The following is a 27,382-nucleotide window of genomic DNA, read 5'->3' on the forward strand; positions in this document are numbered from 1 at the left end:
CGCAGACCCTACAATTTTATCATACCATCCCTATTTAAGTTAAAACATATTTATCAAAGTATTCTTATGTACATCTATATCAAAAACACTTGTAAACTTTTTTTTTTTTTTTTTAAATTTATTTCCATACTTTGTGGACCACCCCACAATTTTAATGAATCATCATTATGTCAGATCAAACATACTCATTCCTGTGTCTCGATACATCTTGTATCATTAGATGTGATCAGTTTTCTTTAACCATATAGGAGCCTATTCGTGACCAGACACACACAGACATTCAGCTTTATATTATAGAGAATATAATCAGTACTGGGAACTCAAAGAAAAGTGGACGTTTGCTGATAGTCGAATGGAAAATAGTAAGACAAGCAAGTAGATTATGCCTGAATGAACAATTTGCTATCCTATATTTTAAAGAATCCCAATATCTATTCAACTGTAGGAGAGAAATAGCGAACAACTGTGTGCATAGGATAAACTTTACTCTAGGATAGCGATCCAAAATAATTTTAAAATTAACAATAACAATAGAAAATAAATAAATAAAATAAGCATACACGCATAACTAAAATAATATCCGAATTATATAAAAAAAAAAAAAAAAATCACATACCTAACGTGGTTGTGGGTAAAAAAAAAAAAAAAAAAAAAAAGTCTAACTACACACAGATTGAAAATAGTTATGAAAAACACATGTGGCACAATGTCTATTATTGGGGGAGCTGGGGGCTTCTACATTAATGAACCTTGTGCCTAACTTGGTCTGTACTTGTGAGGTGCAGATGTGTTAAGCAGGTGCTTGTGATTTTGAAAATGTTCTGCTATGACTCAAGCCAAGAATGAAAGTTTGTTTAGAATATTGAACTAAGGCAAAGCGATATAAAACCTTAGAATTTGAAAGGTCAAACCCGAAAGAACTCATGGATACAAAAACAAAACAATAAGTAACCTGTATATCAAATTTCGAGTCTGTAGACTAAAAATTGACAGAGTCATTGCGTAGGGAAATGTACAGATACACAGACACTTTCACTTATATATATATATATATATCTGAGTTTATGTAAAAAAATATATTTGAAGATATATATATCCCCGATAATTTTGTCCAAATTGTTTAATAAAAAATAAAATAAAAGCTTAATGATGTAATGCTTCAGAGAATATATACTAGTTGCTTACTTAATCTAATTGACAATTTAACTTTAGATGGTCAATATGCTAAGTCAGTTTTTGTTCTAATATTCTACTTATTATAGTCGGAGAGGGGATTACAAAACCTTAATCAACCTCCCAATAATATTTAAGTAGTTATTGATTGATGGATTGGTTTTATGGACTATCAACCTATGTGGTCATTTAATGCCAGTCTTTTATATATATTAATAGTTATAGGTTTTATGTATGTATCTGGTGTTCAGTGTCTATGTTTATATAGTTAGATAAGGTATTTTTTTTTTTTAATTTTGTTAAGTAACCCTGTTATCTTCAGATATTTGAGAAGAGTAGTTGGGTCTACATGAGTGAATATGTCTTTTACAGTTTTTTCCTTATATAGATTCAGTCGGTTTGTTTTCAAGTCTTCGCATCTTGTTAATGTGATTTACTGTGTATGGTTCCTGGCAGGGTGTGCTAAGTGAGGCGGCTACTTTTTTGAGTAGGTAGGAGTGTGTTATAGAGGTATGACCTATTCGGAGTCTTGTTATTATAACTTCCTCCTTTCTGGTCATTCTTTTGTTTAGTTTCTGTTTTCCTATGGTTTCCTGGATTTGGTATAGCTTGTTTCTAGTGCAGGAGTTCCACGACTCTTGCCATGTGTTTCTAATATATTTGTTAATGATTTGTTTTAGATCGGTATGAGGGATCTTATCTTTGGTTATGGTCAAATTTAGTGCTGCTTTGTCAGCTCTATCATTACCCTTTATGTTGATATGATTGGGTATCCAACAAAAGAGAATGTTTTTATCATTAGGAATATCATCAAATCTATTTAGGGTTTTTGTGATTATTGGGTTCGTTGGTTTCCTGTTTTCCAGTGTTTCGAGTACTGATTTGGCATCTGAACAGATAAGGAATTGTTTATCTTTAGAAGATTCTATAAGATCGAGTGCCATACCAATGGCTGATACTTCAGCACTGTAGATCGATGCTTTGTCTGGTAATCTTTTGATTAAGATTGTTTTATTGTGTATGGCTGCACATCTAACATTATCTCTATCTTTTGAACCGTCTGTATAAATTGTTGAGTGTTTGGAATACTTGTCTTTAATTATTTGGAATTTTTCTTGATAGATGATTGGATTGGTTTTGTTTTAGGGTATTTAATTAGGTCTGATATTATTTTTGGTTGTTTTGTCAGCCAGGGGGGATATTTAGGTTTTACAGATTCATGTATTGTTGCAATATCTATCTGGGCTTTATTTATGGATTCTTCCATACGTAGGCTAAATGGTTTTATAGAATTTTCTTTTCTATCAAAGAGGTTTTTGTATTGGGGTGGAAGACACATTTGTAGGCAGGATTAGTTGGAAATGAAGTCAATTTTGTATAATATTGTAGTTCTAAGTGATAATGAAGGTTCATCTGTTTCTACATATAAACTTTCCGCTGGGGAGGTGGGGAAGGCTCCTAGAGCCAATCTTAGTCCTTGGTGATGTATTGTGTCTAATTCCTTTATGTAGGACTTTCTGGTGGATCCATAGATATAGCATCCATAATCCAACTTGGATCTGATTTAATTATTGAGTCTTTGTCTGCACCCCAGTTTGTATGAGCTACTACTTTTAAGAGTTAGATGGCTTTTGTTGCATTTTTGTTTGAGGTATTTAATATGGAGAATGAATGTTAGCTTTTTATCGAAGATGATACCCAGATATTTATACTGATCAACTATAGGTATAATTTCATTATCCAGTTTCAGTATTGGGTCATGGTGCATTTTCTGGGTTTGGCAAAAATGAATGGCTTTTGCTTTTTTCTTTTGAAAATTTAAAACCATTTTTTGTTGTCCATTTATTTTGTTTAGACACAGTTGTAAATGGTGTTCTATTCTTGTAATATATTTTGATCAGGAAGTCATCCACAGAAGGCACATTCTGTTCCTACATTTATATTTTTGACGATGTTATTTATTTTAATGCTAAAAAGTGTGACAGACAGGATGCTTCCTTGTGGTACCCCCGTTTCTTGTTTTTTTACTGATGGATAGAGTATCACCTAATCGTACATTAAATTGTCTATTATTTATAAAATTTGTGATGAAAATGGGCATTCTGCCTTTTAATCCAAGCTCTTGTAGATCTTTTATAATGCCATGCCTCGATGCACAGTCGTATGCTTTTTCAATATCGAAAAAGACTGCCGTAAGATGTTCTTTTTTGATAAAGGCTTCTCTGATGAAGGTTTCTAGCCGGATCAGGTGGTCCATGAGGCTTTTTTAATTCCTAAATCCTGACTGATAATCTGTAATCAGATTATTTGTCTCAAGGTACCATATTAATCTGCTGTTAATCATTCTTTCCATTATTTTGGAAATACAGCTAGTGAGTGCTATAGATCGGTAATTCATGGGATTTGTAGAGTCCTATGATGATTTAGGTATAGGGATTATTATGACCTGCCTCCATATTTCAGGGACGTTGCCACTTTCCCAAATATTATTGAATATTTGCAGTAGGGAATCTGTAGACGTATCAGGAAGTTGTTTTATGAATTGATAATGGAATTGATTAGGGCCAATAGCGGAGTCATGAGCTTTGCTTAGGGATACTTTCAATTCATTTTTAGAGAATGGCTGGTTGTATTTTTCTGTATTATTTGTCTGAAACTGGAGTTTTTCCTTTTCTGCTTTTTCCTTAATAATTTGGAATTTTTGGTTAGAGTTTTTGGAGGAGTTTCAGCAAGACAATTTACCATTTCTTTCTTGCTAGTAATTTTTTGGTTATTATAGATCAGGTGTTTAGTAGGGTTCATGTTACTTTTCCCTGAGATTTTTCGGATCATGTCCCAGACCTTTTACTTTTTGTATTTGTATTTATTTTTGATGCATAGTTTTTCCATGATGTTTACTTCGATTCTTTAATGGTTTTACGAGCTTTAGCTCTACTGTTTTTATATTTATCGAGATTTTCTTTAGTTGGTTCTTTTTTGAATTTCCTTAGCATAGCTCGACGAGTTCTGATGGCTACTTTGCATTTTTCGTCAAACCAGGGTTTATTATGTTTTGGGGAGGTAGAGCTTTTTGGAATGCATTCCTCCGCAATATTATACAGTGTATTAGTAAAATGTGTGATATTATTTTGGTTTGGGTTATTATCCAATGTTAATTTAGTCCGGCATAAATCTTGGAATTTTTTCCAATCAGCCTTCTGTAAGTTCCATTGGGGTATTTTGTTTTCTGGCATTGGATCATTGTTTTCAAGTGTAATGGGAAAGTGGTCACTTCCATATGGCTCTTCTAGTACATTCCATTTGTAATCCAAGGCAAGTGTTGGATCACACAATGTTAAATCAATTGATGTGAATGTACCAGTTCCTGGGTGTAAATAAGTGTTTTATCATTAAAGAGATATAGATTTTCGTTATTATATTTTCTATAATTTTTCCCTTTTGCTTGTTTTTTCACTTCCCCATATCTCATTATGGCTGTTTAAGTCTCCCATAATGATGTATGGCTTTGAAAGTTGCTGTATTAGTTTGCTCAGATCTGTTTCTGAGATGCTTTCATTGGGGGGTATGTATAGTGAACAAATGTTGATGGTTTTGTGGAGTGTTGCTTTTATTGCAGTAGCCTGTAGTTTAGTATTAAGTTGTATCTCATTTCTAATAAGGATTGATGTACCTCCACAGGCTCTGAGTCCAGTATTGTGTATAGAGTTATACTGACTGTAATTTTTATATTGTCATCTGATTTCATAAAGGTTTCTTGGAGACAAACTACTACTGGAAGTAAGTTATCGAGTAGAATAGTGAGCTCATTTAGGTTTGCCTTTAGACCATGACAATTCCACTGGGTTATATTATTTGTTTCATTTCTATCCGGTATGATTCTGTGTTTCAGGTTTTGTATTTTAGTTTGTTATTTGGGTGTTTTGGGTTTAGTTATCTTTGTTTGCCTTAGGTCCTCAGCAGTCCCATTGAATAATAGTTTTCAGTTTTTTTTTTTTTTTTTTTTTTTTTTTTTATTGTGGTCTGTCATTTGTCTGGGGGGTGTTTTGTCTTCTACCTCCATCTCCTCCAGTGTTCCTATTTTGTTTCCTCCTCTTGAGGTTGATTGGGATCTAGATCTTGGTTTGTTTGTTTTTTTCTTTAGTTTTCGTTTTATTGGGTGATGGTGTTGTTTCATTTGATTTGTTTATAAGGATTGTTTTCATTTGGTGAGTTTTTTCTTTTTCTTTGATTTAATTTGAGTTTTTTGGTTTGTTGATTCTGTTTTTTGTTGTACTCTCTTTTGTAGACTGATTATTTCCAGAGTTCAGGATTAGTGTTTTAATTTCTTTCATTGGATCTTTCATCTCTTATCAATCAAGATAGTTCTCCAGTTTTTATTTCTGGAGAATTTTTGTATAGCTTTGACAACTTTGATTTGTGTGTATTTTAGTATTCTTGGTTACTTCTGAGTATCTTGCGTTCATAATTTTCCTGGCTTCCAAGAAGGTTATATTTTTTGTGTACTTTATTGTTGTTATTTCTTTTTCTTTTAGCCATGTTTTGCATCCTTTGAAGTCAGCTGAATGGTTTTTCACTACAGTTTGAGCATTTGGGGTCTTTTTTGCAGTCACTATGTTTTGAGTTTTCACTACATCTTACAGATTAATGATTTGCTGCATTTCGATTGATGATGTCCAAATTGTTGACAATTGTAACACCTTAGAGGGTTTGGGATGTATTTTTCAACGTTCACTTTTAAGTATCCGATTTTAATCTCACTTGGGGGATTTAGTTGTCAATATAGTTTCTCCATTTTGTTTTATTCTTATTACTTCTGTAACACTTTAGGATGCTAGATTAGATCAAATTTCCTCAGTCGAGCAATTTGATAGTTCGCTGCATCTAATGACTCCTTTTGAGGAGTTTAGGTATGGGTGGGGATAAGTTTTAATTTTGATATTGTTAAAGGTTTGCCATTTGAGAATTTCTTTAGCTTGTGTTTTTTGTTTCAATTCGATAAGTATGGTGTTATTTTGCAGTCTTTTTATCATTTTGGGTTTTATTTTTTGAGAGAAAATTTTTTCCATTGTAAAAAGGTGAAATTTTATTTATTTCATTTTTTTAAGTGTTTCCATTACTAAAATTATGTTTTCATTGATTGAGCATTTCTGTTCGTCCTCTGAACTTGAGATGTCGGAAACATCTGAAAAGCTTCTTTTTTTTTTTTTTTTTTTTTGGGGGGGGGGGGGGTAATAAAAGCCATAATCAAATAAGATTGTTTTTTTTTCATCATCTTTGCTCTCCACCCACCCGGAACCCTATATGGGAAGTGCCTGGAGGGAAACCCATTCGCCCAGGCTCAACAAGGATACAAAGATGATATACTAGATTTACGTGATATCATTCATGAGCACCTGTTTTCCTTTGATGTTACTCTGGGATACGTAGTAATTTAAAGGGTTTGCAGCCATGTCATAAATATTTCATTTTCGATTGACCCTCAGCCACCACTTTCCACCATATATTAGGAAATAGTTATTTGTGGGGAAGGGATAGGCATATTGTGTTAATGATATGTTTATGGGGTGGGCAATATATGGTGGGGCTTGACGTGACTAGCCGATTGATCGGATCGAGCCCCTCCGACTGCCCGTCTAGCCCAGTAAGGGCCAAAGTGGTGTGTTAGGAAGTGGGGGTACTAAAATCTGACCTCCAAGTCTCTCAACCACCAGGATCCCATCCTAAAGGTATTACGGGTCGCTACCTACGGCCAACAGGTAGCCCCATTGAGGGACTTCTACTCTCTGCAGGGGGGTAGTCAGCATATTCTGATGCCCTGCTGACAGGGTCAAGTGGAATCTGATCAGATTTTGAAGAATAATTTTTTAATAGAATGTTTTTTTGTTTTTTTTGTTTCTATTTAACCCATAGTTGGGACCCTAACAGGTACTACCACTCCGGGTCAGAGTGGACCTGGGAGTAATGGCAATTAAAGGGTGGCTCCACGCTCCCCAAAGCCTGTAAACTGGGGCCTCACCATCAGATATAGTTTAAGGTCATATCCAGGACCGGGAAGTAGGGAAGGAAAAAGAAAGGAGGGGGGAAGGGGTTGTTGATTTTTTTTGTTTTTGTAGAACATAATTAAGTTTTACAAAAGAGAATAGAAAACAAAAACAGAAAATCGATGTAGGTGCATTTAATCTCAGGAAGCCAATAGGCAGCTTGAGCTGATAGCACCAGTTTAAGTAGTTAAATCACTTCATTAAATCATTAATTGTAAAAGGTTGTAAGTACAGAAAATAATGGATTGTTTTTTTTACATAACGGTATTGATTATCTATCAAATAGGGGATAGATATAGAATACTTAATTTTTTCAGTGGGTGGGAGATTATGTGGAATGGAAACTTATAGAGGTGATTAGTAAGATCTATTGATGGCATACTCTACATCCCAATTAAAAAGAAAATGGTTTAGATATAGTTTTTCTTTTTTTGTGTGTAAAATGGGCATTTTGTAAGAAATAGATTTCCTCCCAATTAAATAGGCATTAAAAATCAATTAATAATTCTTCAAGTAAATAAAATAGACCGGAAAGTCAGTGGATGTATATGTGGCAGAGATAAGGTGATTCGCTGGATGTGCATGAAACAGCCTTGAGAAGACTGTTAAACTGGCTTTTGTAAGTGGTCTTCCTCACCACATCTTTATGGAACTGTAATGACTTACTGAATTTAAAACCACGGAAGTGGAGGAGATTTTGAGGCATGCTAGAGTGCTGGCAAAACAGTCCAGTGATCTGGGGGTCAGTCGCAGCCTCTGCAGCAAACAATCAAAGCAGAGAGGAGCAAACATTAACAAGACAAAGTCGTAGATTTGCCAGTAAATGCTTCAGATGTCAAGGACCTTACCTAATGAGAGACTGTAGGGAGCCGTGACTAGAAATCTGTTTTCGGTGTGGCCAGATAGGGCACATTAGCAGGAATTTCACTTCGCTTCTGGGAAATAGATAAAGGGATGCTATTGCGCCCATAGTCACCACTTTTATACTGGAAAGGCATGTGAGAGTTTGTTGCTACATACAGTGGCCACTATTAACGGGAAGAGGGCCAGAGCCCTTGCTGATACCAGATTTACAACAATGCTTGTTACTACAAATGTCACCAACTCTTTGAATGGAACTAGCAACATTAGAGCAGTAGATAGTAGAGAAGTGAAATATGGATAGGCCAATGCTGATATCGTGGTGAGGAATATGCCACTGCGACTAAAAGTGATTGTACTGAATAGGCTTACGTGGTACTGGGTCTGGAGGTGATAGACCAATTGGGAGAAGCTGCACCAAGAATTACAAGAAGTGCAACCAAGAGCAATTCAATCTAACTATCAAAACCCAGGACATGTTTGATTGAAAACGAGGACTTTCAAGCCTACTTTGACGGTGATAAATGGATGGTAGAGTGGCAATGTGGACCATAGAACCACCGGTGTTGACAATTTTTTTTTTTTTTTTTTACATGGGGCATCACCACTTATCAAGGCCCGAAGGCCACTCAGGGATAAGGGTCATTGCGTGTACAGTAATCAATGAGATAGTATTGTAGTAATCATTAGTATTGGGGGTTTTGATAGAGTGCCTTACTTAAGGGGGCGGTTTGTCAGGAGTTGAACTTGAAGACGTCCAAGTTGTAGTCAGGTGGGAAACAGGCAAGCGGCAGAGAGTTCCACTGGCGTGCAGTTCTAAGAAAGAAGCTTTGCTCATGGAATCTACGTTTGGATTTAGGCACAGATAGAGAGTGGGGAAAATTATTGACAGTAGTTTCAGCCAGACGAGTGTTTCTCGTGAAAGATTGGCGAGGGGGGGACGAGGGATTGGAGCTCAGACGAGCACCTGCCATGGAAATAGCGATAAAACAAAGACAGGCTTGCAACGTCTCTTCTGTGGGAGAGAGGTTCCAGGGAAGAGAAAAGGGCATCCCCCACTAAACCACGAAGTCTATTTTGTACTCTGTCAAGGCAGGATAGGCTGTTTTTAGCAGCTTCTGCCCAGATGTGGCAGCAGTACTCCATCCTTGAACGTACTTGGCTTTTAGAATTGCATCAGAAGTGAGATATCTTCTGGAGCGGTAGAAGGATCCCACCATTTTCCCAGCATCCCTGGCAACAGATTTGATGTACGCGTTCAATTTTAGACCAGGAGTAAAGGTCAAACCCAGAAGCTTGTCAAAACATGGAGCCTCTACAAGACGAAAGCCATTCATTTCAATTGATTGCAAAGCGTTGATGATGTAAAGATAGAAGCTTGGTTTTGGATGCATTAAAAGTGACCAGCCACCTCTTCCCCCATTGTACCACGTGCTCAAGATCAGAGGAGAGAGAATTAGAGAGAACTGTCATTTACGGCCATAGAGGGTCGTGTCATCAGCATAGATGTCAACAAATGATTTAAGTATGTGTTTTGGGAGATCATTGATGTAGATCAGGAAGAGAGTTGGACCCAGGATGGACCCCTGAGGGACTCCAACATTAATACTGTGGGCCTCTGATTTCTGCCTATCAACCACTACTCTTATAAACCTATCAGAGAGAAATGATTTAATGATTGAGAAAACATTTTCAGTAATACCGTAGCTGGAAATCTTGTGAAGTAGGCCCTTATGCCATACCTTATCGAAAGCCTTCGATATGTCAAGAGCAATTGCCCTGAAAAGGAAACCTTTGTCAAGAGATTCACTAATCCTGTGTGATATAACCGTTAGCAAATCTGCTGTAGATCTTGCAGAGCGGAAACCATATTGTGTGTCACTAAGAAGGTTGTTTCTGTTGAGGTGGTTGACTACTTTATTTAATATGGATTCCAACAACTTACTCATGACACACAGGAGACTTATTGGTCTGTACTGAGAGGGAGATGACTTTTCACCTGAATTCTTAAATACAGGGCATACTGAGGAGGTTTTCCAGGGTGTTGGAAAGCATTTCTCCTTAAGGCAATGCTTAAACAGTTTTGTAAGTATGGGGGCAAGTTCTGGTTGGAGCTTTTTCAGCACTATAACTGGAATGCCATCAGGGCCAGTTGCTTTACTAGAATCAAGGTTCTTGATTAGCTTGGCGACCTCACGCACAGATATTTGTATGTTGCATAGCATGTTGTCTGTTATAGGAGGAAATACAGGGAGTTGATGGTCATTGTCGCATAGGGTAGAATTAGCTGCAAAGTTCTTGGCAAATAGTCTGGCCTTGTCTGATGCTGACGAGATGACCTCAGGTCCATTGATGATAGTTGGGATAGAACGCACACTTCTGTTCAAGATCCTGTTTGCTATTTGCCAAAACTGGTGGGAACCAAGCCACTGCTCAGCTACTTTGGATTTAACAGACTGAGCATATAGCTCTCTTGCATGTTTTATTACTCTTTTACAGTGGTTGCTGGCAGTCCTGAAAGCAGCTTTAGTCTCAGTACATCTATTACGTTGGTAGCTATGGAAAAAGTAATTTCTGTGCGCTATGGCAGCAGCACATTCAGGGGAGAACCATAGCTGGCTGATTTTTGTTGGAATTTTTTCGATGGTATGACTCCGTCTATGCCTATAATTAACCATTCGGTCAGGTCTGATACTATAGAGGACACATCCTTTTTAAACATGGAATGCAGAGGTAGGTCAGACATGAATGTATGGAAGCTATCCCAGTCAGCCATAGAGTATCGATATACGGTACAGTGGAGAGGTACGTCTGAAGACTTATTATATTTCATTTTTATCTTAACTGCTACAACAGAGTGGTCAGAGGATCCCAGAGGAGATAGAACGGAATCAGATTAGTTGCTACAAAAGCACACTAACAGGAGATACAGAGTCGCAGTTTGAGAAGTTGAGGTGGATAGACGAAGGAATATCGATACCATGGTCAGGGACGATTGAAGGAATTTTGCCACTGATGGCTGTGGTCCAACCTATTAAACAAAAAGTTGTGTTGGATTTATTAATTAAGAGTTAAACAAAGATGTCGCTTGTCACACAAAAGATGCAATTGATGTATGCGAGGAAGTCATGAGAGACTGGAGAAGAATGAAACGGGTAACTGAAATCGTGGACCTTAAGCTGGCCTACCTCCAAATTAATGTTGACAAAAAGCTATAGCAGTATCAATTGGTAGAGTATTAAGGTCAAGTTTATGATTTGGACTGAATTCCGCACCGTAAATCATGACAGCAGTTCTTAAGACTGTGTTGATGTGATGAAGAGAGGTACCTGCTTTTACATCGATGATGTACTGGTAGGCGAAATTGAGGTGACTGCGGAGAGGGTGAGAGATCATGTCAAAACATATGGATTGATGGCAAAACCGTCCAAGTCATTGGAAAACAGAATGACTTTTGGATTAATAAGGCAGGAAAGTTGATGTTTAGATGAAGAAACGAGATCCCATAAGTCAAGGATTGCTTAACCAAGAGAGAGCTTTTCTGTATGTGGAGTTAATTGGCAATTACCCTACAGGTGGACGGTTACAAACTGTGTGCAGTTCTATTAAAAAGCAGACAGGTAGACAGTTGAGAGGACGCAATTGATCAAGAAGTGCTAATCATGATAGAAGAAGTCATTGTAGAAGTGAAAAAAATGGACCCTGTAAGAGAATGGCATATAAAAAGGAGCCATGAAGGGGTAATATGGAGTGACACCAGCAGCCTGGCATTAGGGGTATTATTGGAAATAGGAGGAGTTGAAGAAGCTGCTTGGCTAAAGAAAAAGGATGATAACGAAGTTGCAGAACTCGATGCTATGATGAAGGACATTAATCTGGCTTAAAAAGGGGGCTAGTGTATAGAGTGGACGCTAGAACAGACTTCACAACAGTGGTATCATGGATTAAATCGGAGGTGTCTGGCGATAAGCGGATCAAGACAAAAGGAGCAGCAGAAATGCTTATTAAGCGTCGACTTAAAGCTCTTGGAGACTTGATCCGAGAATTTGGACTGAAGGTAACTGTCACGTTGGTTCCATCACAGAAAAATAAAGCAGATGGGTTGACCAGAGTGAAGAAAGCCTGGCTAAGGAAAAAAAAAAGAAATGTCCACGGTGTGTTGTGCAGTAGAGCATCTAAAAGACCTGCATAAGATGCTCCATTTTGGAAAGGAACAAACTTTATACCTAGCAAGACAAGTGAATCCACACATTACAATGCAGGAGGTGGTGGAACAATGTAGGGAATGTCAATTAATTCACCCTGCACCTAGTAGACACAAAAAAGGGGAATTGCATGTTGAGGAAAATTGGTGGTGACTGGCTATTGATATCATGTATTATCAATATAAACTGTATCTAACTATGAATGACTGTGTCTGGAAGAGTAACGATATGGCAGAAAATCAAAAATGAAATGGCAGTAGAGGTGAAGAGAGTCGTCAAGGAGGTGTTTATGGAAAGGAGGCCAGTTGTTAGTGAATAATGGTATGTCTTTCCGCTTGGAAGTTTTTAGAGACTTATGTGCAAAGTGGAATGTTAGGCTATATTTTAGAGCTGCATACCGCCCAAGGGGTAATGGAATTATAGAGAGGCACCATCACACTAGAAAAGTTATGAGATTGAGAAGCCAAATTTTGCTCCAAGAAGTTGTATTTTAATATAACATGGCACCGAAGGCTGGGCAAAATGGAAAGTCAGTGCCACACCAATCTATTTTTATATACGAATGGCGACATCCATTGTCTGTAACAGAGAGAGTGGAACAGATACACGCGGAAATCCTGGTTCGTGAAGAAGTGTGAGTGAAACCACCCAATTCTTGTTGCATAACCCACTGGGGCAGAAGTACTGTAACTGAAGTACTCTCCAAAAATAAAGTGGCTGTTAATGGAATGCCATGTCACATCTTAGACATACGGAGCTTCCTTGCCAGCAAAGGTTGAAGTTCTTGAAGAACCAATACGATGGTTGCACCTCTAATGAAGATGCCTGGCATGGAGGACAGACTGTGAGACCAATTATTGATCTTCAAGATCAAGGGGTGTATGATTAAAAAGTAGTACAAACCTGACCTCATACAATGTGACATCCGTTTCAAAAATGGGATGAAGAAAAAAAAGGCCACTCCTGCTATTTATGGACTGGTAGTCACATGAGATAACAAGATTTGGGGGAAATATGCAAATGAGATGCAGTTGGTTTTTCAAATAAAAAGCCTGTATGTTAAACAGGAAGGGTGTGTCTCTTTGGCAGAAGTAAGTTCTGAAAGAGGTGTGCTGGGGTTTGATTTTGAGAAAGAAAACATAACGGTTGGGAATTCTTTCTTTGGACTTTACTTTCTAATATTACCAACATATTTAACTGCAATTATGATTGCCTCTAAAGAGTTGCCTATAAAACCAAAGACAATATTTTTGCTATAGGTTGTGAAATGTGCATAAGGTGAAAAGGAAAAAATACAAGCATTCACCGAAGTGAAAAAAAATAAAAATTTTTAATTAGGATTGTAGACTTATTCTTTCATTGGTCATTTGTTGAGATGCAATTAATCAGTATACAAACGCACATTTATTTTTCATTCAAAATAATGTAAATATTTAACCTTGAGAAAAAAAACAAAAAAACTTTAGAATGACAATTCAAATTTTCTTTAAATTATTTGATCAATCAAATGAAAAGAAAATTCATGAATTACTGTTCACATGTTTTTTTTTGCTTTTTTTTTTTTTTTTTTTTAACTCAAGGTTAAATATTTAAATTATTTCAAAAAAATTCCTGTAAACACTAGACATATCATTTTTTCTTATTAAGAAAAAACAAAGGAGCTAAATATTATGAAATAAAATTTTTTATAATTTGGAAAACAATGTCATCAGCAAAGATATTCATCATCAAAATGATACAAAAAATTTGCAAATAAAATTCATCTTTAATATAAATGGAAATATCTACTCACAACACAAGCAGGACAATACCAATCTCCTTCTGGTATCCAAGGTAACGCAGGTCGAAGACAATATAAATGGAATGCTTGGTTGCACTCATCACAGAGAATTAATTGTTCACCAACGCCTTTCTTACGACAAATCTTACATTTCTAGGAAATAAATGCAAACAAATTTTTTTTTTTTTAATTATTTGTCAATAATGGATGCGTTTCTAAATGTATATTTACTACCTCAAAAAGAGTTATTATAAACAGTAAATTATACTGATTGATGTAGAAATCATTGTAAAATTTGTGTAGCCTACTAGTATAATAACTGAAATATATATATTATTAATAGTAGTAACTATGTATCTTCCAATTAAATATAATAGTGATCAATTATTGTGGATGTTGAAAAATAAATAAAGTACCTTGTGATCATTTATAATTCTAAATAATTATTAAACCATAAGCTTAATTGCAAAATGTATATTCAAGTGTATTCTTAAAATTGTCAAAGAGATTTATAATTTTCTACTTGTCTAGAAAAATATGAAATATAATTTTTAAAATCAATTCTGATATTATTTCATGTAGAATCATAAAAAAAAAACAAAAAAAAAAAAACAAAAAAAAAAAAACAAAAAAAAAAAAACAAACAAACATACTTACTGCATTTTCAGCAGATTTTTCCCATTTAATACAAGCATCCAATATTCCTAAAAGAACATGCATTCTGGAAAAAGTGTTGCAGTTTTCTACTGCTTCTTTCCACTTTTGATAACCAACATTAATCAATTCTTTTTCTTCCACATCTTTTACTGTTAAAAAAAAAAAATAGTAAAATATTTATGAATAGAATAGATGACCGGTAATTTTTTTGTCTACATCATTTTATTAGATTATTATATGATAAGCGAAGTAATAACCCTGTTTAAATCTTAAAAATGTTAAAATTTCTTAAAAAAAAAAAAAATTTGGAAAAACCAAAACAGCAAACAAACGCAAAACTTCTATAAAAAAAAAAAAATTTTTTTAAATAAAAAAACAAAAAAACAAACGTGTTCGGAAAAACAAAAACAACACAGCGGGGGAAAAAAAAAAAAAAAAAAAAAAAAGGCATAAATAACCCTTCAATTCGGTTAAGTCCATGGTGCATTTCATAGAACGGAAAGGCATGGTAAAATTCCATTCCAGTTTTTTTAAGCAACTATCGTTGTTGCTTAAAAAAACTGGAATGGAATTTTAGTAAAGAAAACCCAAACTGGTGTTCCTTCGTAATTGTCCCTTGTGAACGATCCTGGAAACGGTGTAAGTGGTGGCGGGGGACGGAGGAATTAATTAGAGAGAAAAGATTTTACTACTTCCATTGATTTTAACCGATTGTGGCAGTTAACACTCAGCAGAAAAAATATAGGAATCTATGATTATCGAGGAAGTGGAGAGGTAATATGCCTATAACACACCTCAAATATTGTGCCGCAGTTTGTGCATATTACATTCGCATAAAATGTCTTGATTTTTAATCCTATTAAGGTCAAAATCATAGGGGGGGGGAATGAGTTCATTTTATATATATATATATAGGGATAAATTAAATTTATTTAAAAAAATTGATTGCTTAAATTTTGTTTTCCAACTGAAAATTGCAACCCAACATTTGGGTTAGTTTTTAAAAGACTTTTCTTAATTAAAAATTGATTTACAATTTGCAAAGTGGCGGCTTATTTTACATAGACTTACCACCAGTATTCTCGGCAGATGTATCTTCTTTCTTGTCTAAATCAGCAGCAGCTTTCTGCTTGGATTTGGAGGATTTACCCATAATACCTTGCAGGAAACGCTCCAAAACATAACTTTTTGTTTCTAACAAGCAATCACCCTGAAAAAACAATATGTAAAAACTTTGGATGAATTTTTTTTTTTAATTTGATTAGAAGTAAACATTTTATATATGTGTTAAAGAGAATGAGTGCGGGGGGGGAATTGTGTAAGAGCAACAACTAATGTTAAAAAAGAAAAATTATTATTTAATATATAAAGTTATCTTGTGAGGTTTTAAAAGTTGGACCTAAATAGTATTTACGTTAATATGGATTCTGATTTTTTTAATTTTTATTTGTTATTGTACCACATTATTGATACTATAATAATGTACATCACTACAATTTATTTCATATGTATTACCATTAGGACAACTGGATAATATATATGGAAAACAATTTTGTCATGACTGAAACATCAAAATCAGCAAGTGGAATAATTTATTTTTAATAAAAAAATTTTTTTTTTTAAATTGTCTCCCTTGCAACTAAAATGTAATTTCTCTTTTGGGCACAAGTTTAAAAACTGTGCAAACAAATAAAAATTACACCAAAATGGCTTCATTGCATCGCGGGCTACACCAGATAAATACAGCTAGTTTATAATGAAAACATGTATTCATCCAAGGTTTCCAAAGTGCAGGCATCGCCAGGTGAGAGGACTTAGAACAATTCAAAATGTAATTATGTTTTTATTTTTTATTTTTTTAAAATTCATTTTAGCTTTGTTTAAGAAATATTTAAATAGTAAATAAAACAAATAATTCCATGTGCATTTATCAAAATTACATATAGGTGAGAAACAAGATCTTATCTGATATGTTTAAATTTCTGTATGAATTTAACTATCACAACTCAAGTGTTGTAGTTTTTCAAGCTTTTAAGCATAAAGCTTTAAATGTTAAAGACAAAACTAAAATATGGTTTATTGTTGATTCTTAAATAAAAAAAATTAATTTTAACAGGTCATAAAAAAAACTCATAAAAAATATCAAAGCTTTAGAAGAATAAAATAAAAATTGCCTTTTCAAAAGACATATATACAATTATGCGAAAAATATATAGATTTAATATCCATTCTTTTTGATCTTAAATTATCTTGAATATATATATATATATATATATATGACGGTGCCTGCAAATATGAAAGTAATTGACAAGTTGTTGCAGAGAAGGACAGGAAGCACAATGTTTTAAAGCCCTCGACATCTGCTACAATTTCCTGTTCTCACTTCAGTAGAAGTTTTCAAGCAAAGATTGGGCTTATCAGCCATATCCGCACTCACCAATGATAACTCCCCCCACCCCACCTTACATGATGATCAGATGGTCCTCGTCGTTCCAACAAACAATACCATATATATATAATCTAATTTTAAATCTATTATCCTTGTATATTTTTCTAATATTAAAGTTAGTGAAACAAAATACTAAATTATTTAAAAAAAAAAAAAAATGCTATTAAATCAAATCTTTATAAATATTTTTACATCTAAAATTTGCAATGTAATTTTAAGAATAACTGAATAATCATATCAAACAGTGTATTTTGTAAAGAGTATTTGAGATACTGAAAACATAAATAACCCAAAGCAAGTTATCAATGAAACCAACTAAATCATGATTTTAAAACTTTGTGATAAAACTACAAAAGTATACAAAGATTAAACTATAAGATGGAATAAAAAATTTGATTAAATGCCAAATAGAATTATTACTTGTTGATACAAATGTACACATAATATAGTTACAGAAATCAAAACTACAATTGCTCCATAATGAAGCTATATATTTTATTAATAGTGATTATATTATAAAGAATTTAAATGTAAAAATTGTCATTTTTGTCAGCAATCATTTATATTTGCTTGCCAAAAGCATTAGACATGACTTGTTACATTTTATTTCACACAATTTAAAAATAATTCAATTAATTTGGGATACTATCAAGCCCCAACCGTGGATGTTGGGAGGAAATATAACAAAAGAAGATGAAATAGGTTTATGAAGTACACAGAGATGTGAAAGGTGAGGTTGGTGAAAAGAGGAATGCACACAAAAGGCAGTTGAAATACCTAGCAAGGTGGGGCGATTATTTTAGGATAAAGAACTGAACAGGGGATCGGCCAATATATTTTAGATCTAGTGTGTGGGCAATTTATAGATGCTGTTCTAAGTGTAGGAGATGATGGGAACAAAAGGACCTGAGGTTTTATGACACATGTGGCCAGCTGGAGAATAGAGTTGCGAGTTGGGCACAGAGGAGGACAGATTGTGGCTCAGAGAAGATGGAGGAAATGAATTGATTAATTGATTGACAGACACAGCCTCAACAGTAGATGTAGACCTTAGTGTTTAGAGGGTAGTTTCCCCCCAATGATGTGAGAGAGAGAGAGTGTTGTTTTGTATTTTTTATATACTTAAGAACCCATGCACACCTGCAGAACAGCTGCTAATGTGAGTCAATATAGCCACCACAAGAGAAGACAAAAGAGAAGAAATCCACAGTACAGAGCATTGAATTTGGCAGCAATGTTATCGAGCGAGGTACGCGTGGTCTCACATAGTTAAGTCAAATAACATTCAAATTCTGTAACTTGGAAAAAATGCAATGATTGAATGTAATTAAAATGGGTTTTATACAGGTGCATACAAATAAAGTATCTTATTAAATAAAATCCATTTTTAAATTAGTGGCTGGAGAAGATATTCAACTGGGTGAAGAATTGCGCTTCTTACTTCCTCTATAATCTCATTAACCAAAAAAGAAAAATTTCTAGATTAAAATTAAAAACATTTCTTTTTAAACGACTAATATTTCCATAAATAATTAGCTAAACAGAATTATGTACCTTGTATAAAAATGCGATTAATTATAAAAACCAAGAAAAAGGCTAGTTGTACTTTATGTGAAAAATCAGCCTGAACTGCCGAGAGAAATTCAGACATATGTAAAGATAAAATCTACTAAGAGAAAGAAAGACAATTCCTTCCAATTACCAGCCATTTATTTTAAAGCAAATTTATTATATAAAATACTGGGAGGAGGGTAATTTATTAGAATTTTTAGTGAATTACTACAAAACAAATATAATCTAATTCTGGTTTAAATAGCAGTAACTTGTTTGATAAATTGATTTTTTTTTTTTTTTTTGCATTTATTCATTTAGAAGTAAAAGCAAGAATTCCACTTATAAAAGCTATTCTGGTCAAATATATAACAAAAATAACATATCAAAATTTGTTTTTATCAGTGATTTAAATGTTGGTACATGCATTAAAAAAAAAAAAAAAAAAAAAAAAAAAAAAAAACGAATTTTCATTAAAATCTGTCAATTTTTAAATTTAATCAAATGAACAGTTTGCTTTAATTCCTAATAACATAAAAAGAGTTGGAGGAGATAACTATCAAGACCCCTTCCTGAAACACATTGAGTAAAATAAATAAATAAAAATAAGTCAATTTTCTTGATTAGACAGTGTTCAATCACTTTATATAAATTCACTATGCAGACTTGGGATTTAATGGCAAATAAAAAAAAAAAAATATAATTCCATTTTCTGATTATAAAAATACATCTTTTAAGTTTTCAAAATAAAAATGCCTTTACCTTACTTTTATTTATTGCCATATATTTATATAACCCTTATGATAATGTAATTGTACTCTTATCCTTTTAACTTTTAACTTATTCTCTATCTCTCTCATATATATATATATATATATATACATACACACACACACACACACACACACACACACACACTACTACTTTCTATTTCTGATTTTAAAATATTTAATACTTTCTTTTCCATAAATATGATATCACATTTTTTTTAATATAGAATAAGACACAAAACTAAATTAGTCCACAAACTTTCAGGAACTAATCTTTTTTGCCATTTACTTCTTCAAGATTTGCATTACAGATATATATTTTTCCAATTAACTAAATATTTCTTTTTTTAAAAAAAACTTTCTTCAATGAGGATGCGCTCCTAAAAATATCTGTTAATAAGCTGATAAAAACAACACGATGTTATCTCCAATTGGATAATTTACTTATTGTTCACATGAGTACTTTAAAAATTATCAATTTTTTTTTTTTTTTTTTTTTTTTTACATAACTAAAAAAAGACTACCAGTTAAAAATCAAATACAAAATAGTTGTATTTGGAGATGATCAGTAGCAATTTATTTTAAAAGAATTTAAAACTTATGTACACATGAAGAAAACGTACGTATTCAGGGAGAGATGTAGCCTTCTCAAGTTTTTGTTCCCACTCTTCATGTCCATATACGCCACCAAGACCTCCATTCCGTAAACGAGTTTCCGTTTCTTGTAATTCCTGAGAGAGAAAGAAAACATTTAGCCAGACAGTGATTTGATATATTAAAAAGATTTTTTATCAAATCTGCAAACGAAAAAAACTTTCATATCTACAGCATTATACTCAGCCTTTTATGAACTATAAGCAAATATTTTTAATAAGTTTTCAAATAATAATAATATATGTAACACATCGGCATAATCACATTGACACACCGTCAAGATCACCGAAGTTAACCAATGTTGAGCCTGGTTAGTATCAAATGGGTGACCATTTGGGAAGTCTAGGCGCTGTATGTGCTCTCCGCTTATCTCGGTATTTGTTTCCTGTACTTCACTTGCTACTGGTATATAACAATGTCGACCCAGGAGAGGTGTGGTTGGAGATTGTGCACTTCCTGCCACAAAAATTTCATGAGCAGGCACCCCTTCATGGGTATCCATAATCTGTCAAAGATCGAAGGAGCCTGTATGTATGTATGTAACATATCACTCAATAACTCCTACACTAATTAAACCACCTTTAGACAAAATTTAACTATTCATCAATAGTTTCCTTCTAGATTAATATACTCATTCCAAAACTTCTTTAATAATTCGATCCTTTTTAAAGAAAAAGATTTGTCTTTAGCCAGAAAATATACTTTATTTGTGATATCATTTATGTAGTTATACTATTGTTGTACTCAACTTGTGACAGTAAATTGTCCGAGTGAAAGAGCACAATATTTTTTTTTTTTTTCATTTATGACTGTTTTTTTGGCAATTTCTTGCTTCATCCATACTAATAATGCAACATTATATACTTTTGATTCTTTCTCAAAGTAAAAAAATGAATAAAATATTATGAATATCAGAAGCCAAAACCTTGCCTGATGATATTTGCTTCTTTGGTCACTTCAAACAGCTTTCACCTGCAACTGTCCATTCAGCTGACGATTTGACTTTAAAGTGGTGGATCTATGTTTCATCCATTGTATTGCATACATGTTTGTTGCAAACAATGTTCTCAATCACGTTTTTGATAAACTTTACTTTTGCTATGCTGCACAGGCAAAGCTGTGTTCCTTATTACTTCCTTTAGTATTCTACTTCAGAGTTTGATATTTTTAGGTGTAATTTGATTAGAGAACTGATTTTGAATCAAGAATGGTGAGAGTTTATTTCATAATCCATGCACCTACTCATCTTGGAACCCAAAATTGGGAGACATCAATGCAAAAGCAATCCCATAAATCTTTCTACGCTCGTTTTGGAAGGGATTTTATGACATGTATATGAGTTTTGATATCCAAGTATGACATTGTCAGAGCTAAACAATCTCTTAGGTTTCCTATTTTCTAAGCACCATTTTTTATCAGATATTTGAGTGGGGACTATTACCGATTTGGTATAGGATTGTTGTGACCAGCCAATTGATCAGGTTGGCCCTCCCCAACCTCACAGCTGGTTCAAGTAAGGCTCAAAGTGAAGTGCTCCAACTAATAGAATTCATAGGATCTATAATCATCAGTTGCTTAGCCAATGGGAACTGTCCTCAAAGCATCACAGCCAACAGATGACCCCCACGGGGAATGAAGTGAATCTTACCCCTCTGCAGAAATGAAGTCAGTTTAATATACAGACCCAGCTATGGTAGAAACCTTAACATGAAAATTATCCGAGTAATAACTTATTTTTAACAGCATTCATCATAAAATATCTATAGAAAACATTAAATCGGTTTTAAATACTGAAAAATAAAATAAATTTGATAAAAAAGCAAAAAGAAATTACTTTTTTAAAACCAGCTTCTACACTCAATTCTTCTTCTTTTGGCATTACTCTGAAAGATAAAAAAAACAAAAAAAAACACTAAAGCATATTTACTAAAAAGCAAAAAAGAAAATCAATTGTTGATTAACAAATGGTAATTAGGTTGAATAAATTATGATTTACTTAAGTTTATAAAATCTCCATGATACTTATAGAATTAAGACGAAACCTACCTTTTGTTTGTAGTAAGATTTTTTACTATATCATCCCATCGTTTCTTGATTTCTACTTTCAAGGCACTCTCTCTGACACCTTGTGGATGGAGACAACTCATAAGGTTATTTAATTCTTCAACCGTATCATAAACATACCACAAATTTTGTCCAGGATTTGGAACACTAAAAAAAATTCAAAAGTTAAAATTAGATTACAAAGCAAAAAATGGGAAGAAAATATTGATCCTTTTTGTGATTATTAATTATAGGTTTGAGAAATGTTCAAGAAAATTTAAATATTCTTTCTGAAAAAAATAAAAATAAAAAATTAGTATTTTCAAAAGAAATTTTTTTCAATACAAAATCTTAAAATATATAAATACAATGCTTTACATGTAATTTGTAATAATTTACATATATATTCATAATTTTATACACATATCTTATTGTTACCATTAACACTTTCTTTTTCAACAAAATTCCTTGCCAGTTATGTTAACATTTTCTCAAAATTGCAGCAGCATGCAGAGATATGAGAGTCAACCAAATTTTTGGTTTCAGTGTGTGTCAATCATGTATGTCATATTCTGCTTAATATTATGTCATGTCTTTGTTAGGAAAAAATTCCGAGTTGGAAACAAAAAAAGTGAAAATGCTACTGAATCGAAGACAAAATGCAGTATTAAGGAGCTATACAAAAAAAGATTGAAAAGAAATTCAGATATCGTCTTTTTCAGAATTTTTTTGTTGTTTTCTAATTTGTACCTTTTTTAATTAAAAAATAATATGTTTATTATTATTCATTAAAAAATATATACAAGAACTTGTTTTACGAATAAAATAAAAATTAAGATGAATTAAACTGTTAAATGATGAAGAAACTTAAAGATTAAGAGGGAAATCTGACCCCACATTTCTTTGAGGATTTAAACCAATTGAAACAAAAATTAATATAAACAAAATAAAAATCCATGGATAATTTTTTATACATTCCAAAATGTCAAATTCAGATTGTCAGCTAATCTTCTAAAACAAAGGTTTATACTAAGCATCTATAAATCGTGAATTGAGGTTTTCCATAATTTTTCTTAGATGGCACTTTTCATCTTATTGTTATCAAGATTTAATTCTATGGAACTATTTGGAGAAAACATTAATACAATGACCTACTGTAAAAAGTGGAATGTTGATTAAATAGTATTGTTAGATATAAAGTTTCAAATTCTTGCAAGATTTTTTATGATTAATTTATAAAAGATTAACCAACAGCTTACATAAAAAAAAATTACACTTCAACACACACAAATGTGCATTCATTGCCTTTGCCATAGAGGATATGTTTTTGGTCGAATTTGTTACGGTTTGCTTTTGTTCAACCTAGCGTCCACATTGCTTAACCAATTGTCACCAAACTTGACCATAACATAAAAAATGATTTTATATCTAGATCAAAGGTAATGTCATGGAAAATACGAAACTCACGATAACTTTGGATCTGTTGATTGTAGACTCACTACTTGACCAATATTGTAGCCAATAAAATCCTACACATAATATGAAATTGACAAGTTTGGTTATGGTTGAAACTGATGCAATTTCAACTTCTGATCATTAAATTTGATGTATGGATCTGATGCTCTTTGATAACAGTAACTATTATACAATTTTTATTTTTCTTCCAGTCTGTACCTCTTTTCGGGAAATTGATGACCCTCTCCACTTTAACATGATATGATTCATTTCTGGACCATTCTGGCTTTTTATGTTAGTTAAATATAATATTGTTTTATTATGGAAATGAATTCTGTATGGTTATTTTTTTGTTGATGATGAAAAGTTTTGTTTTTTCTTTTTAACTAAAAAAAACAACTTATCACTCAATATAGATGGGGAAAAAAATTTCTGAAACCCTACCATTAAGTTAAAACTGCAAAAAAGTTCCTTAACCATACCACTAACCATAAGTTGGACCCCCCTCTCCACATAACTACATGCAATCGTCTAAAAATGTGTAAACATGTGCTTACATAGCGCATATGAATGGCAAGCATTGCAGTGATAAAGGTTTGGTCAAAACAGAGGAGACACAAAAAACTGAAAATCTTTCGTGAGAGTCAGATCACCCAAGAGATATTCGTTTGAAGAAAATAGATCCTTAATGAATGGGAAGAATCTCACTCATTTCAGCTTTGCGAGAAAAACAATGTTCAGGGTCATCTAGGGTAAGTATAGAAATAGAAACTGGTTAAACAAAAGGCCAGCATCAGTCAAGGATGAAAAGACCCAAGAGGAGCAAGAGTGGGAGATGTTGAACATTTGAAACAGGCAGTTGAACCAGTACGTCTCTCTGGGCTGGGCAGGTCCCTTGAAGACTGTTGGCTGCCATTCAACCTTGCAGGAGCAAGTGCCATTTTTAACCTCCAAAAAAATAAACATTACTTACTTCTTTGTTGATAGGCAAGTTTGTGGGTTTTATTTTGTTTTGAATGGTGAATTTTTTGTTGCAACACCCAAAACAATTTGTGACAATTATAGCCAATGCATGCTTATAAATATAGACCATCCCAAATGCAGAATTAATCTCCTAAATAAAAACCAAAACGAAAAGAGAAAAGCGTTAACTGCACTAAAACACTAGAATAGTCTGCAAATGCAAAACTGATTTTCTACTGTACATTCTAAAATAAGCCCCCCACCCCTAATTCTTTCTTCCAGACTAGCAGGCCGCCTGGCATTGCCGAGTCATAAAATACACTTAAATATGATATTTTGATTAATGCTGATTTCGTATTTATTATTATACTAGCAGGTGTACCCAGCATTGCCCGGGTGTGTCAAGGTGGTGTGGTAAAGAACCCCAGTCAAAAAAATAGTAGAGAGAGGGAGGGTGGCAGGGAGGGGGGGGGGTCAAATCAACAGTAGGCAGTTTAGATGGAGAGAGGTGTTAAAAAAAAAAAAAAAAAAAAAAAAAAAAAAAAGTGGTAGTAGACAGGCAGGTTCGAACCCGTAATGTGAAGGAGGAAAAGAAAGTGAAAAAAATGTAACATCTTAGCCGCTGTCTCCATGGCCAAACTGGAAGTGGAAAGCGTTGAAATTTAGCCTTATCAATCAGAAAGAAAACGATGATTTGCAAAAATATCAACAAAAAAAAGCGACATCTCCTTGTAAAAAACAGCCGAGTTTAAAGGTGAAGGAATTAATGTTTCTGGCCAATTTTTCGATATTTGTCATCCGAAGGACAGAGCTTAAAAACGATACTGATTTGTCAGGATCCATCGCCTCTGTCAAAAGTTTTTACGAGACATACAAACACACACATACATTTTGCCTTTTATATATTAAACTAGCAGGGGCACCCAGGAGTGCTTGGGTGTGTCGAGGTGGTGTAGTAAGGAACCCCTCGCAAAAAAAAAAAAAAAAAAAAAGTGGTAGTAGGCAGGCAGGCATACAACGATGAAAGAGAGAAAACAAAGAAAAACAAACCTGCATGAATATAATTACATGTAATAGTTAACTAAAGATGATCATCCCATAAGAAAACCAAAAAACCAATAAGGAATTAAAATGAATGTTTAAAAGATTATGCAAATTAGCTAGATCTTTTGCAGATGAATGCTATTCCACGACCCATATATAGTGACGTTGTATTTTCTTTTTAATAGAAAAGGTTTTTAATAAAAAAAAAAAAAAGAAAAAAAAAGGAGTATAGATTTCTTAGTGTTTCCAAATAATTGCCTAAAAAGAAAAAAAAAAAAAAAAAGAATCTTTTTTATTTGGGAAAGAAGGGGGAGGATGCAAAATGGCATTAATTCATAATACCTTTTTTCATCCTGAAAGTATTAAACATGTTAATTTAATTTTTGCCTTTAAATTTATTAAATTCTGTTTAAAATCAACTTTTAGTGTAAAAAGAATATTCAAAATTTAGTTGAAATTAATAAAAAAAAACATGGCCATTAGTAAGAGAAAGATTCAAAATGCATATGGAGTGGTGGTGGTAGTGTAATTCTTTGATGAAACAAAAATCTTCTATCTCCCCCTATACATCTCATGAATTGTTTTCAAATATGGCAATACAAAAAAGATGGAGAAAAAAAAAAAAAAAAAAAGACAAAGCTCTTGTGATTTTGTAGAAATCAATTTTTGCTTAATAATAATAATAATAATAATAATAATAATCGCCTTTCCTTAATTAGAAAAATGTTGACGTCTCACATCCCTAACAGCAACATTGGATGTAAAAAGTAAACTGATGATAACAAAATAAAAAGTGAATACAGTTAATATTCTTTGCAAAGTAGATATTGTGACAAATATAAAAAGTAGTTAAGGTTATGTTAAGAAGAATTTATCTTCAAACCTTGTTTCAATAACTTTTCGGTTGATAATTTCATCAGCAACAGACTCATCATCTGAGCTTTCAGAACTTTCCTCCACTGTATGTTTTGTTTGTACTGCATACTGGATGGCATTAGTTACCCAACCTAAAGAATAAAGAATACTCAACATTAAAAGGAAAGATACCAGAAAATCGAGAAAGATGAACTTATCACATCGTCTGAATTAGATTAAAAAAATTAAATAGTAAAAAACAAAAATAATAGACATACCTTTCTCAATGTAAAGGCCTGGTGTGCATTTAGAAAATACCCAATAACGATTATGATTTCGATCAGTTCCAATTGGTGACAAACGGTGAACCAACTTTGCAAATGTAATTCCATCCTAAGAATTAATAAACAAAATAAAACAAATCATAAATTAAGTCCTATCAATAAAATCTAAAATGTTTTTTAAAAAATGATCTGGATTATATCATAACTGGGATTGATTTATTTTTTTTTCTCAGTTTATTATTTGAGAGGTAAGCACATTTTCAAACAGCATTGTCGAGGTTCGGTATATGTTTGCAGCTATTTCTAAAAGAATGTTTAATCATGAGCAATGCAATAAGATAAAGCTTCCAGTTTAAATAAATGTGTGTTTTACATATGTGTCCAATTCTAATTTGGCTTAATACTATGTTTCGCCTCTAATCAAGTAGCAGTTTCATGTTTTCCGGTCCAACTGTTGGTTGATGTACATATAATTTTAATAATAATATGTTATATTAATATATTAATAATAATGTCATTTTGAAATATCCCATTTTCTTTTTTTGTAGTGTATTCTTTTAAAGTCAAAAACTTTTCTTTTTTTTTTTTTTTTTTTTA

At 33.2% G+C, this 27,382-nt stretch overlaps 1 protein-coding gene across 4 annotated transcripts in view; it reads right to left on the minus strand.

Moving 5' to 3' along the window:
* The window catches only part of LOC145276898 (tyrosine-protein kinase BAZ1B-like), an 81,272-nt gene that overhangs the window by 19,987 nt on the left and 33,903 nt on the right, over window positions 1–27,382 (minus strand). For all 4 annotated transcript variants that reach the window (XR_013868049.1, XM_080128340.1, XM_080128342.1 and 1 more), the window contains 8 exons: window positions 26,780–26,894; window positions 26,530–26,653; window positions 22,188–22,352; window positions 21,976–22,024; window positions 20,111–20,218; window positions 15,789–15,927; window positions 14,718–14,866; window positions 14,073–14,213 (listed from right to left, as the gene is read on the minus strand). Coding sequence is in view for 3 of the 4 variants with exons in the window: in XM_080128340.1 (XP_079984466.1) it covers window positions 14,073–14,213; window positions 14,718–14,866; window positions 15,789–15,927; window positions 20,111–20,218; window positions 21,976–22,024; window positions 22,188–22,352; window positions 26,530–26,653; window positions 26,780–26,894 (990 nt within the window). In the remaining variant the exon portion in view is untranslated. The remainder of the gene's footprint in view (window positions 1–14,072; window positions 14,214–14,717; window positions 14,867–15,788; window positions 15,928–20,110; window positions 20,219–21,975; window positions 22,025–22,187; window positions 22,353–26,529; window positions 26,654–26,779; window positions 26,895–27,382) is intronic.

The sequence above is a fragment of the Euprymna scolopes genome, chromosome 5 (genome assembly GCF_053919585.1).
Source record: "Euprymna scolopes isolate OS-2025 chromosome 5, ASM5391958v1, whole genome shotgun sequence".
Taxonomy (NCBI): domain Eukaryota; kingdom Metazoa; phylum Mollusca; class Cephalopoda; order Sepiida; family Sepiolidae; genus Euprymna; species Euprymna scolopes.